At 49.2% G+C, this 11,757-nt stretch overlaps 1 protein-coding gene across 1 annotated transcript; it reads right to left on the reverse strand.

Moving 5' to 3' along the window:
• Nucleotides 1-429: 429 nt before the first annotated feature.
• On the reverse strand, nt 430-11,394 carry LOC111950138 (protein sprouty homolog 3-like). Its single transcript, XM_023967540.2, has 2 exons — nt 10,701-11,394; nt 430-1,844 (listed from the first exon to the last, which is right to left on the reverse strand). Exon 2 carries the CDS (start codon nt 1,748-1,750, stop codon nt 794-796), a length of 957 nt encoding a protein of 318 aa, XP_023823308.1. The 5' UTR covers nt 1,751-1,844; nt 10,701-11,394; the 3' UTR covers nt 430-793.
• Nucleotides 11,395-11,757: the final 363 nt, after the last annotated feature.

Raw genomic sequence — 11,757 nt, forward strand, 5'->3', positions numbered from 1 at the left:
ATGCCCACACAGTAAGGGGAGGTAGTGACGTATGCCACACAGTAAGGGGGTGGTAGAGACAGTATGCCCACATAGTATGCCACAGTAAGGGGAAGGTAGAGACAGTGTGCACACAGTAAGGGAGGTAGTGACAGGTATGCCCACACAGTAAGGGGCGGTAGAGACGTTGCCACACAGTAAGGGGAAGGTAGAGACAGTAATGCACACACAGTAAGGGGAAGGTAGAGACAGTATGCCACACAGTAAGGGGAAGGTAGAGACAGTAGCCCACACAGTAAGGGAAGGTAGAGAACGTATGCACACACAGTAAGGGGAAGGTAGCAGTATCCACGTAGTGCCCAACAGTAAGGGGAGGTAGAGACAGTATGCCAACAGTAAGGGGAAGGTAGAGACAGTATGCCCACAAGTAAGGGGAAGGTAAGACGTATGCCCACACAGTAAGGGGAAGGTAGAGACAGTATGCCCACACAGTAAGGGGAAGGTAGAGACAGTATGCCCACACAGTAACACAGTAAGGTTAAGTTTGGCAGTCAGTTCAGCAAAAAGCACCAGGCGGTTTCAGGTTTCGGCTCAAGTCTCCACACGTACAGTACAGTTACAGTAAAGTACAGTAAGGCTTTTGGTCATTTCTCTTCAGGCAGGAGGAAAAGAAGAAGTATGGAAAGTACGTAAGGTGAAAGGTCACTGTAGGTAGATCACGACGGGCTGGGCTGGGCGGGGCGATTGCATTGTCATGGCAATGTTGTCAAAGACTGCGTTGTCCAGGCGGCGATTGACTCCAGGTGCACCACTGTCATACAGGCTTCTCCAGGGACTTGCTGCGGAAGGGGGCGTGCCCGGGGTTGGGGTTGGAGGTGGAGATCTTGCGGCACACGGTGTTGGTGTTGCTGCAGCGGCAGCCGGGGCGGGTGGCTCGGTCGTGGGCCCGCTGGCAGAGGGCGAGGCACAGTCTGGCAGGTGGGTAGCAGCAGAGACAGGGCAGGCACAGCGCCAGAAGGCCAATGGTACCCCAGCGAGCGCAGGCGTGGGCGGGCGTGCAAGCACAGGGCCGGTCGGCACAGTTGTCCTCATCATCCTGAGCGGAGCAGTGGTAGAACAGGCCCTTAACGCAGCACAGACAGGTGCCGTACTCCACAGCACTCTGAGCAGAGCAGAGGCAGCGCTGCCTACAGACCCAGTAGGACGGCAGGCTCCGCGGGGCGCAGCACTCCTGACACTTACACCTCCCACAGCGCTCACAGATAAACAGGTGCAAGCCCAGGTCCTCTCCCTCCTCCAGGCCTTTACCTAGAGAAGCCTCAGGCTTGAGTTCTCCTTTAGGCTGGGAGCGCACCACTGAGGCCAGGCCAGAGTGGGAGGGCGTCAGGCCCGCCAGGAGTCTCTGGTCGGAGGCAGCGCTGGTCCGGGACATGGCTGAGCTGGCTGTACTGGAGCGACTCAGATGGGTCAGATGGGCGTGTTGCTGCTGGCTCTGGCTCCGGGGGAGAGGGGTGTGGGACGGGTACCCCTGAGAGTAACCATGAAGGTAACCTTGAGGGGGGTACCCATGGGTGATGGGGTAGTGGTCGTCGTGGGTGTAAAAGAAGCCAGAATGTGAGGCGTGGTCCAGGGCCACGGGGCGCTCCACATAGTCATTGCTGGCCCGGATGGAGCGAATCTGGTCCAYGGAGAGGACAGGCACCTGCTGGAGGTCCAGCCCATCCAGGTCCATCCTGACTAGGGCAGGGCCGCGACCCGGGGGAGGGTCCATCCTGGTCCTTGAAGTAGTGGCACGAGGGAGGGGGATGGGGTCGGGACGGGGTCGGGACGGGGGAGTCGCACCTCTCACGGCACATCAGAGAGACCTGGAACAGAAGGAGAGATACACAATTTAGAACATTGTTACATTTCATCCCAGAACACGTTAAAGAAACTCACACCTCTTTACCCCTAAAAGAAACCACATCAACCAGCTCATCACTCTTCCTTACTCTTTACCACTTACAACACATCTGGAAAGCCGGGAGTCAACTTACTTTTCACTTTCTCACAACTCATTTATGTAGACGGCTTCAATATTTCACTTCCCATGTTCGGTAAAACTGTACATGCAGTAGAGTGGACCTATACTGCAGTTAGGCAGACCTGACCTGAGCAACGTAACTGAGTTATATAAACTGGACACAAATAGACCCAATATCCACATAGGCATTATTATCAACATCATAATGAACATTGAACTGCACTGTTGGTTAAGGGCTTGTAAGTAAGCATTTCACGGTAAAGTCTACACTTGTTGTATTTGGCGCATGTGGCAAATAAAGTTTGATTTGATTTMATTTTGAAATTCTCTAGTGCTGAGAGTATAACTATTATTATCCAAGCAGGGCCAAAGAGATAAAGCGATTAGTCTGGCCTGTAATTTAGCATCTGTTCTCCTACACAGCTCACTCTCTGGCTGCGTTTAGATACACAGCCCAATTCTGATATTTTTTTCACTAATAGGTCTTTTGACCAGTCACATCAGCTCTAAAAAAAAAAAGATCTGATGTGGAAAGATCTGACGTGATTTCTCAAAAGTCAAATTAGTGAAAAAAGATCAGAATTGGGCTGGCTGTGTAAACTCAGCCACACTCACTCACACACACACACACTCACTCACTCACTCACTCACTCACACTCACACTGACACACTCACACTTACTCACACCCACACAGACACTCATTCACTCACACACTCACATTCACTCACACACACACTCACTCACTCACTCACTCACTCACCCACACACACACTCATTCACTCACACACTCACACTCACTCACACCCTCACACACACAGCTGCTGGCTCTGAAGAAAGGAAGGGCATTGGATCCGCCTGCCTGTCCGTCCGCATATCCGAAGATATACAGATATTAATTGGGGAAAACGTTGCAGTGTGTTAGTGGCTATGCGTGTCACTAAGGTCCTAGGTTGTCGTTGTTGTAACCCAATCTGGTGTTTGGAGGGGAGAGTTGTTTCAGCCTTATCCTCCACAAACAGGAACAACGTGGATATTGGAATGTAGATGGAAAACATTAGTATCCTGGGATTAACACACAAACACATTGGCTTGTTTCATCACAGTGACATAATGTAGCAGGGAACGACTCCACATTTTGTGGACAATAACGTTTTTCATATTTTATTTGAATAATACAGTATGTGAGTTTTAGTAAAGATGATGTTGCACCTACAAAAATACCCTCTGAATATCTGCTACAAATCCTAACGACAACAGATGCAGCAGAATCTTCTGTTATGTGTTCAACAGGCTGTTATGTGCTTCATTCGATACCCTGATACATCTGGTTCTGATTTTTAGGTCCTTTTCCTCCTCTCCTCTTGTTGCACCCGTACCAAACGGCCTGAGGGGATAGTTCCCTTCATTTCTCTGTGAGAGGCCAGCAAGCACTCGCGGAAAATGAGACAAACAAAGAGAGAGAGAGAGACAGACAAAGAGAGAGGGAGGGAGAGAGGGAGACAGGAGCGTAATCAGAGTAATCAGGCCAAATAGAGAAGCATTTAAAGCAGAAAGCCAGATGAGCAGATTAGATGGAGGAGAGAGACGGGAGAGGACAGATGGAGGGATGGAAGAACGGACGGACATAGCCAGGAACGGAAATCCATAGTCAGAAACAGCAATTAAGAATAGCAGAGTGAAGGGCGGTTGGATGTGGTTGGATGGAGACATGTTGGATAGGTGGGGTTGGTGGAATGGGATGAGAGGTTGGTGCACATTTTTTACCGTTTCCAATGTAAAATTATTAAATACTTTGTACTTATGTACCTTATTTAAAAAAAAATAATAATAATTTGTGGCAGCTCACAGAATGTATATATTGTACCTGTACCAGCCTTCCGGGGATCTGCCGTCAGAATTTCTGGCAACGATGCTCTCGCAAAAGGTACGATACCATCCAACCTCACACACACATACTGTAGACAAACACAGATTACACGTACACATGTCTTGACACACTGAGACAGACACACGTAGATAGACTGAGACAGACACACGTAGATAGACTGAGACAGACACACAAAAGTGCAGAGATACACACACAAACGTACATCTACACACTCCCAGACACACCAACACCCCAGCCCGCAGCCATACAGTGAAGATAAGGTCGGAAGCTCAGAATGCATTTCCAAATTAGGTGGAGGAGGGAAGGGAAGTCCTTCAGAATAATCACTTCAAATGAAGCAGCACCCATCCACTACACAGCTATCAGACCATCTAATTGTTAAGAGAAGCCGGCTGCTCTGCTCTTTCCATGACCTCATCATGTAGAGTTGTCCGGACCAGGGCAGGGTTCAGGCTATAAACGTGTGACCAAGCCCTTCACCGCTGAGCAAGAGATGGGCTCTTCTCTGGCTRYGACCACTCCCGATAAAATACAAATAAAAACATTTCAGCTGGTCTTGGTCTACTCACAGATTTCATAAACCGGTCTAGGTCTGGGTCATAAGAGGATAAAGTGCAGGCTTTTGTTCCAACCCTACTATAACTAATCTGACTCTAGGGCTAATCAGGGTCCTGAGGAGCAGCTGATTAGCATAAGGTGTATTATAGTAGGGTTGGAACCAAACCCTGCAGCCAGGGGAGTATCCCCTGAGGAGGAGGATTGGCTAGCCCTGTTGTAGCTCTAGACTGACATCTGCTTACCTTCCTGTTGGATACATAACTCAATCTGCTCTGATCACACACAGTCCCGTGTGGCTCAGTTGGTAGAGCATGGCACTTGCAACACCAGGTTTGTGGGTTTGATTCCCACGGGCGACCAGTATGAACAAATATGAAAATGTATGCACTCAGTCGCTCTGGATAGGAGCATCTGTAAAAATGTAAATCACACAGATGTTTTATCTCAAGTGTTAAACTTTCTGTGTTTAACTGTTTCATTTGTTTCTGCATTGCACATTTATAACACTTTACAACAGAACAGATATGCTTTCTGAGAGCGACAGCTGTGCGTGAATACTATTGACTCATTCAGTACGGCAATGTTTACATGTTGCATTTGGAGCAGCATTAGAAACCATGGATGTTCTTTCCCCCCACTTAAGGGTCGGAAGCCCTGTCCTTGTGGGAGCTGTTGCCTTGGTAACCATGTTTGGGAAGTCAACTCCCACTACCCAGAATCCTTCCCTCTCCCCCTCCACCTACCCACCGGGCTCCGCCCCACCCTAACGCCACCAGCTGAGCAGGCCGACTGCTCTGTAAAGTGAGATGTAAGAGAGAATGCAGCCAGCCATCCCTCCATGTTCATCCCCTCCTCTCATCTAACCAGTGTGGATGCCAGAGGATCGATAACTGACACTCCCAGGCTGTGGGTGGGGATGTGGATGGGGAATAGGATTGTGGCAGGAGCAGCGTATTGGGGCCAGGCTCAGTACAGTGGCCGGTGCTAGAGCAGGGGGTTATAAGGCAGGGGCTGGGATAACGACAGGGGTTGGGGTTAGGGACAGGACGGGGGTTAGGGACAAGGGGCGCTGGTGTTAGGGTAAGGTCAGGGGGTGGGGTGGGGTGGGGTAAGGGCCACGGCTTGGGGTTAGGGTTAGGGCAGGGGGTTTAGGGTTAGGGCAGGAGCTGGGGAAGGGGCTGGGGTTAGGGTTAGGGAAGGGGCTGGGGTTAGGGTTAGGGAAGGAGTTGGGGTTAGGGTTAGGGCAGGAGCTGGGTTAGGGTTAGGGTTTGGCCAGGGGTAGGGGGTTAGGGTTAGGGAAGGAGTTGGGGGTTAGGGTTAGGGTTAGGGCAGGAGCTGGGGCACATGGTGTCAGTAATAGTGAGAAAGCATAGATACATGCAACATGAGGAAAGGTAGAACAGCCCAGATCTGTTTCTACAATACACATCTAGCCAAGACATGGCTCTCTCCTATACTTGGCTGAGTTATTTCCTGCCGGCTGTATCTGCCTGGCTCTGGGAGGCTCTGTTTATATGTGTCTGCTCTGCTTTTATCATCTGGGTCAGATGCAAACCAGAGGAACAACACTCATCATCATTCCATGATATCAACAGCATTCACACTCCTTCCTCTCGCTCATCTGTTCATCCTTCACCTCCTCCTTACTCTGTCTTCTGTGGTGTGCCCCTCACACAACTTTTAGGGCCTCAGATGTAAAAAAGAAATAATAATAATTAGGAGAAGGAATTCAAGACTTGAGGTTTTCAGGTCTGGGCAGGAGGCACATCGATATCAGGGCTTGCAGGATAGATAGAGAGAGGAAAGGGCGAGATAAAGAGAGAGAGAGAGAGAGCGAGAGAGAGAGAGAGAGAGAGAGAGAGGAGAGAAAGAGAGAGAGGGAGAGAGGAGGAGAGCGCGAGAGAGAGCAGAGAGAGAGAGAGAGAGAAGAGAGAGGAGAGAGAGAGAGAGAGAGAGGAGAGAGAAGAGAGAGAGAGAGAGAGGAGAGAGAGGAGAGAGAGAGAGAGAATAACAATCCAAAAGAGAGAACAAAGGAGAGTAAAAAAGACAAGGGATTGAGAAAGAAGAGAGTGAAAGAATGACATGACTAGAGAGAGAGTAGTGAAGGAGAGAGCAAGGCACAGAAACAGAGAGAGAGAGAAAGAGAGAGAGAGAGAGAGAGAGAGAGAGAGAGAGGAGAGAGAGAGGAGAGAGAGAGAGGAAGGAGAGAGAGAGACGAGAGAGAGAGAGGGAGAGAGAGAGAGAGAGAGAGAGGAGAGAAAGAGAGAGAGGAGAGAGAGAGAGAGAGGAGAGAGAGCGAGAGGAGAGGAGAGAGGAGAGAGAGAGAGAGAGAGAGAGAGAGAGAGGAGAGAGAGAGAGAGAGAGAGAGAGAGAGAGAGAGAGAGAGAAATACACAAAAAGAGAGAAACAAAGGAGAGTAAAAAGACAAGGGGATTGAGAAAGAAGAAGAGGTGGAAAGAATGACATGACTAGAGAGAGAGTATGAAGGAGAGGCAAGGCACAGAACAGAGAGAGAGAGAGAGAGAGAGAGAGAGAGAGAGAGAGAGAGGAAGAGAGAGAGAGAGAGAGAGAGAGAGAGAGAGAGAGAGAGAGAGAGAGAGAGAGAGAGAGAGAGAAGAGAGAGAGAGAGAGAGAGAGAGAGAAGAAGAGAGAGAGAGAGAGAGAGAGAGAGAGAGAGAGGAGGAGGAGAGAGCGAGAGAGAGAGAGAGAAGAGGATGAGAGAGGGGCGAGAGAAGGAGAAGGAGAGAGAAGAGAAGAGAGAGAGAGAGAGAAGTAGGAAAGGGAGATAAGACGAGAGGGAGAGAAACAGAGAGAGAGAAAAGAAGAGACAAAGGAGAGTAAAAAAGAGACAAGGGATTGAGAAAAGAGAAAGAGAGTGAAAGATGACACTGACTAGAAGAGAGAGTAGTGAAAGGAGAGAGCAACGGCACAAGAACAGAAGAAGAGAGAGAAAGAGAGTGAGGGGGACGGTAAGCAAGAGGGCAAATGGGAATGAGAAAGAGTGAGAAAGAAAACAAGGGAGATACTGTATATACACCTTCTGTACAAAACTATTTCCATGACGTAGACTGAGCAGGTGAATCCAGGTGAAAGGTATGGTCCCTTATTGATGTCACTTGTTAAATCCACTTCAATCAGTGTAGATAAAGGGGAGGAGACAGCTTAAATAAGTATTTTTAAGAATATCGGTTTGTGTCAAGAACTGCAATGCTGCTGGGTCTTTCACTCTCAACAGTTTCCTGTGTGTATCAACAATGGTCCACCACCCAAAGGACATCCAGCCAACTTGACACAACTGTGGGAAGCATTGGAGTCAACATGGGCCAGCGACCCTGTGGAACACTTTCGACACCTTGTAGAGTCCATGCAGAGAAGAATTTAGGCTGTTCTGATGGCAAAAGGGGTTCAACTCAATATTAGGAAGGTGTTCTTTATGTTTTGTGCACTCAGTGTATTTAGAGAGCGAGAGAGAGGATAAGCGAGAGAGCTCAGGGCTGATGTTTACTGGGCCAGTCTGCCGTCAGAGGTAACCTGAAGACAGGGCCGTGCGCTGGGGGAGTATCAGTGGTGAGTTAGCCCTGCCTCGCAGCTCTGCCCTGGGGCTCTCTCTCTGCAGCCAGGGCCTGCTCCCCTGCTCCCCTGCTCCCCTGCCCTCCCTGGCACAGTAATCCAATCTGCGGCAGGAACAGGATGAGGACTAGAGAGAGCTGCACAGCACATATTACTCATAACAATCGCCACATAGGACCCTGCTCCTCTCAGCTCAGTTAGAGAGGGACTCCAAAGCAACATCTGGAGTGCAAAACAGAAAGAGAGAGTGATGGCCTAGTGTTAATTTACTGTGTGTCTCTCACACACACACAAAGCCCCCACACACAGTGAGTCAAAATACTGGTTTGATTGCTGGACCAGTGTGGTATCATGGTGTTAATGGTGATGTGAATGACTGAGGGTGGCAGATGACAACATAATATTGAGCTATTTTTGCCCGTCGCCAGTGACCCCTGGCCCTCCTCTCTTTATACCCCGCTCTGATCTGATGTTATTGCTGATAACAGTGGAACAGTTCTCTTCTTCTCTCCTCTCCTCTCTCCCCTCATCTATCCTCTCCTCTCTTCCCCTCCTCCTTTCTCTCCTCTTCTCGCCTCCTTGTCTCTCCTCTCTTCCTCTCTTCTCTCCCCTCCCCTCCTCTCCTCTCCTCCTCCTCTCAGCCCACAGCTTCCTACAGGGAATATGTCATTAGATATATCAATTTTCCAATCCTCTCTCTCTCTCTTCTCACACGCACACGCACACACACACACACACACAGCTTCTCCCTCTCCCTTTTTCTTTCCTCCCCTCCAGATTTGCATATTTGCAGTTGAGGCCTTCATTTGGGTTGGCACTTGATGGGTCGCAGACACGAAAACAACCCACCCACATTTGAATGGGGGCCCTGGCTATTTGTCTGTCTGTGTGTGTGTCTCTGTGTGTGTCTGTGTGTGTGTGTCTGGTTCCCCTGTGCGTGAGCTGTCAGGCAGCGGGACCCAGGGGCCACCCTCTGGCCCCTCCGGGAGTGCAGCAGGATTGAATGACAATAAACTGTATGAGATTCCGGATGTGCCGAATCCGACCCCCAGGAAGGACTGAAATAGACACTGCAGACCAGCAAGTCCGGGCAGGAGAGAGAGGGAGAGAGAGAAAGGGAGGTGAGAGGGAGGGAGGCGACACAGAGAGATAGGAAGACCACGTCAGAGAGAGAAAAGAGAAAGAGAGAGAGCGAGACGGAGAGGAGAAGGAGAGAGAAGAGGAGAGGAGAGAGAGAGAGAGTAGAAGAGAGAAGAGGACGCAGAGAGACAGAGAGATGAGACGTGATACTAAGAACGATAGAAGTAAGCAGATAGTGAACGTGAAAAAAACGTGGAATGTGGGAGAGACTGGAAGTAGCTGGAGACAGTAAGAGATAAGAAAGACTGAAGGAGTTGAGGCATAGAGAGAAACCATGTGTTGGTGCGTGTATGTGCATTCACATGAGTGCATGTATGTGTGTGTAACCCACCATCTTGTGTAAATAGGAGTGAGAAAGATAAGTCACCCCTCACATCACCCTGTCTGACACAGTGAGTGATTTCCCCTTTCCACTGTGGGCCAATGGTTCCAAACAGTAATACCAGTCATGCCACGCAACATCCTCTCTCTCTCACAACTTATACACACACTTGTGATACTTCACTTCTATAAAAATGATGTTTTCAGCAACTTTATAAAAGATGCAGAAACAAAAATCTAACTCAATTTGCAGATTCTTAAAAGCGTATGAGTTATTTAAATGGACTTAATAATTTTGTATGTATGTATTTCGCTTATATCAGCCCCTATTTCCAAACATTAAATCTTGGAACATGAAGAGATACATTTGTATATATTTTACAACCAAACTTATACATAATCGTCAAATTCAATACTTTCCACAAGAGTATTCTGTCAAACAGCCACTCCTCTGGCCTGGTGTTAGAAAAAACCTCTCCACTCATCCCATCCCTCTATCCCTCGTTCATCCATTCGCCCCTCCAGTCAGGCACAGCGGAGATGGGTATTGACATACAGTATCCGACCTTGAGAACAATCAATGGCAACCCCACATGTCCCTATCCCACTTACACACACACACCACACCAGTTAAACACACAACACTAAACTATCCCAGTTACAGTTTACACACCATCCCACTTACACACACCACATCAGTTAAACACACCAAACCACTCTCCCAGTTAGACACACCACACCACTCTCCCAGTTAGACACACCACACCACTCTCCCAGTTACACACACCACACCACTCTCCCAGTTAGACACACCACACCACTCTCCCAGTTAAACACACCACACCACTCCAGTTAGACACACCACACCACTCTCCCAGTTACACACACCACACCACTCTCCCAGTTACACACAACACACCACTCTCCCAGTTACACACACCACACCACACCACTCTCCCAGGTAGACACACCACACCACTCTCCCAGTTAAACACACAAAACCACACCACTATCCCAGCAATATAAAGCTTTAAACAGTAGGGACAGCAAAGAACCTACAGAAAGTAGGCCACTTCAACACACAATTACATTTAATATAAAGAATACATGTGAGAGTCTGGTAAAAGCTCTTTGATCACCTGCTTTTAGTGTTTTTCCTCATAAAATAGAGATGGGTGGGTTGGTACAGTATTTTGGGAGGGGGGTTGTTTTGTACCTACCTCTAAATGGGGGGAGATCCATGCTGCAGTGAAATGGGGCGTCTTGGGGTTGAGGAGGGGGAGGGGCGGCTCTCTCAGTTCCGTGGGGCCACAGCGCCTTGAGTCCCCTCCGCAGTCTTTTCAGGAGCGTCCCTGGAGTGCAACCAATCCCACGCCTCCTAGGGTCATTCCCCGCAAAGATGAAGAAGCAACAACCCAGCCCTGACGACAAGCAGCCGTTCCACAAGCAGCCGTTCCACAGCCTTGTCAGGGGCACAGCAGGGGCACAGCAGGGGCACAGCAGGCGCACAGCCGGGGCAGAGAGGTCTCTGGTCCACAGTGTGGAGACCAGAGGGCAGAGTGGCGTGAGAAATATCCCAGAGAACACAAGAAAAAGTAACAGCCAGGTCCTCCGCTTCAGAATTAACAAATAATTGTACTCTTAAAAAATAAGGAAAGCTTGTGAAAAAAGTTAACAAATAAAAGTGAAGGAGTTCCGAAATCCCAGCGGTCAGGGAGATTGTAGTAGTATGGCTCTGTAGTTTTTCTCTCTCCTCTCCCTGAAAGCATAAAGACTGAATGCTGGATAGTCTCTCTCACTCTCTCTGTTCCTCTCCCCCTTGCTCTCTTGCTCCCTCTCTCTCTCTCTCTAGCTCTGTCTCTCACTCTAACTCTCTCGGGTCAGTCCTTCCTGTCTGTGCGTTTATCCTCTCATTCTCTGCGAGCCGAGAGTGTGTGTAAGTGAGTGCATGAGAGACACAGAGAGAGGGGGAGAGATGGAGGGAGGGAGGGAGAGAGGAGGGGAGGGGGCTGGACATGAATGGTAGAGGGAGGCAGGGGAGGGTTCTGTTCAGGATGGGGGTTACATGTTTGCTGCAGATAGTTAATGGCTAAGTGGCATCATCAGGCTGAAACTAAATCTCTCATTTGTTCTCCCTCAGGTACTGTTCCATATGAGTCTATGAGCAGAGCCTGGCTGCGCGAGAGAGAGAGAGAGAGAGAGAGAGGAGAGAGAGAGAGAGAGAGAGAGAGAGAGAGAGAGAGAGAGAGAGAGAGAGAGAGAGAGAGAGAGCAGGGA

This window comes from Salvelinus sp. IW2-2015, linkage group LG23, assembly GCF_002910315.2.
Source record: "Salvelinus sp. IW2-2015 linkage group LG23, ASM291031v2, whole genome shotgun sequence".
NCBI lineage: Eukaryota > Metazoa > Chordata > Actinopteri > Salmoniformes > Salmonidae > Salvelinus > Salvelinus sp. IW2-2015.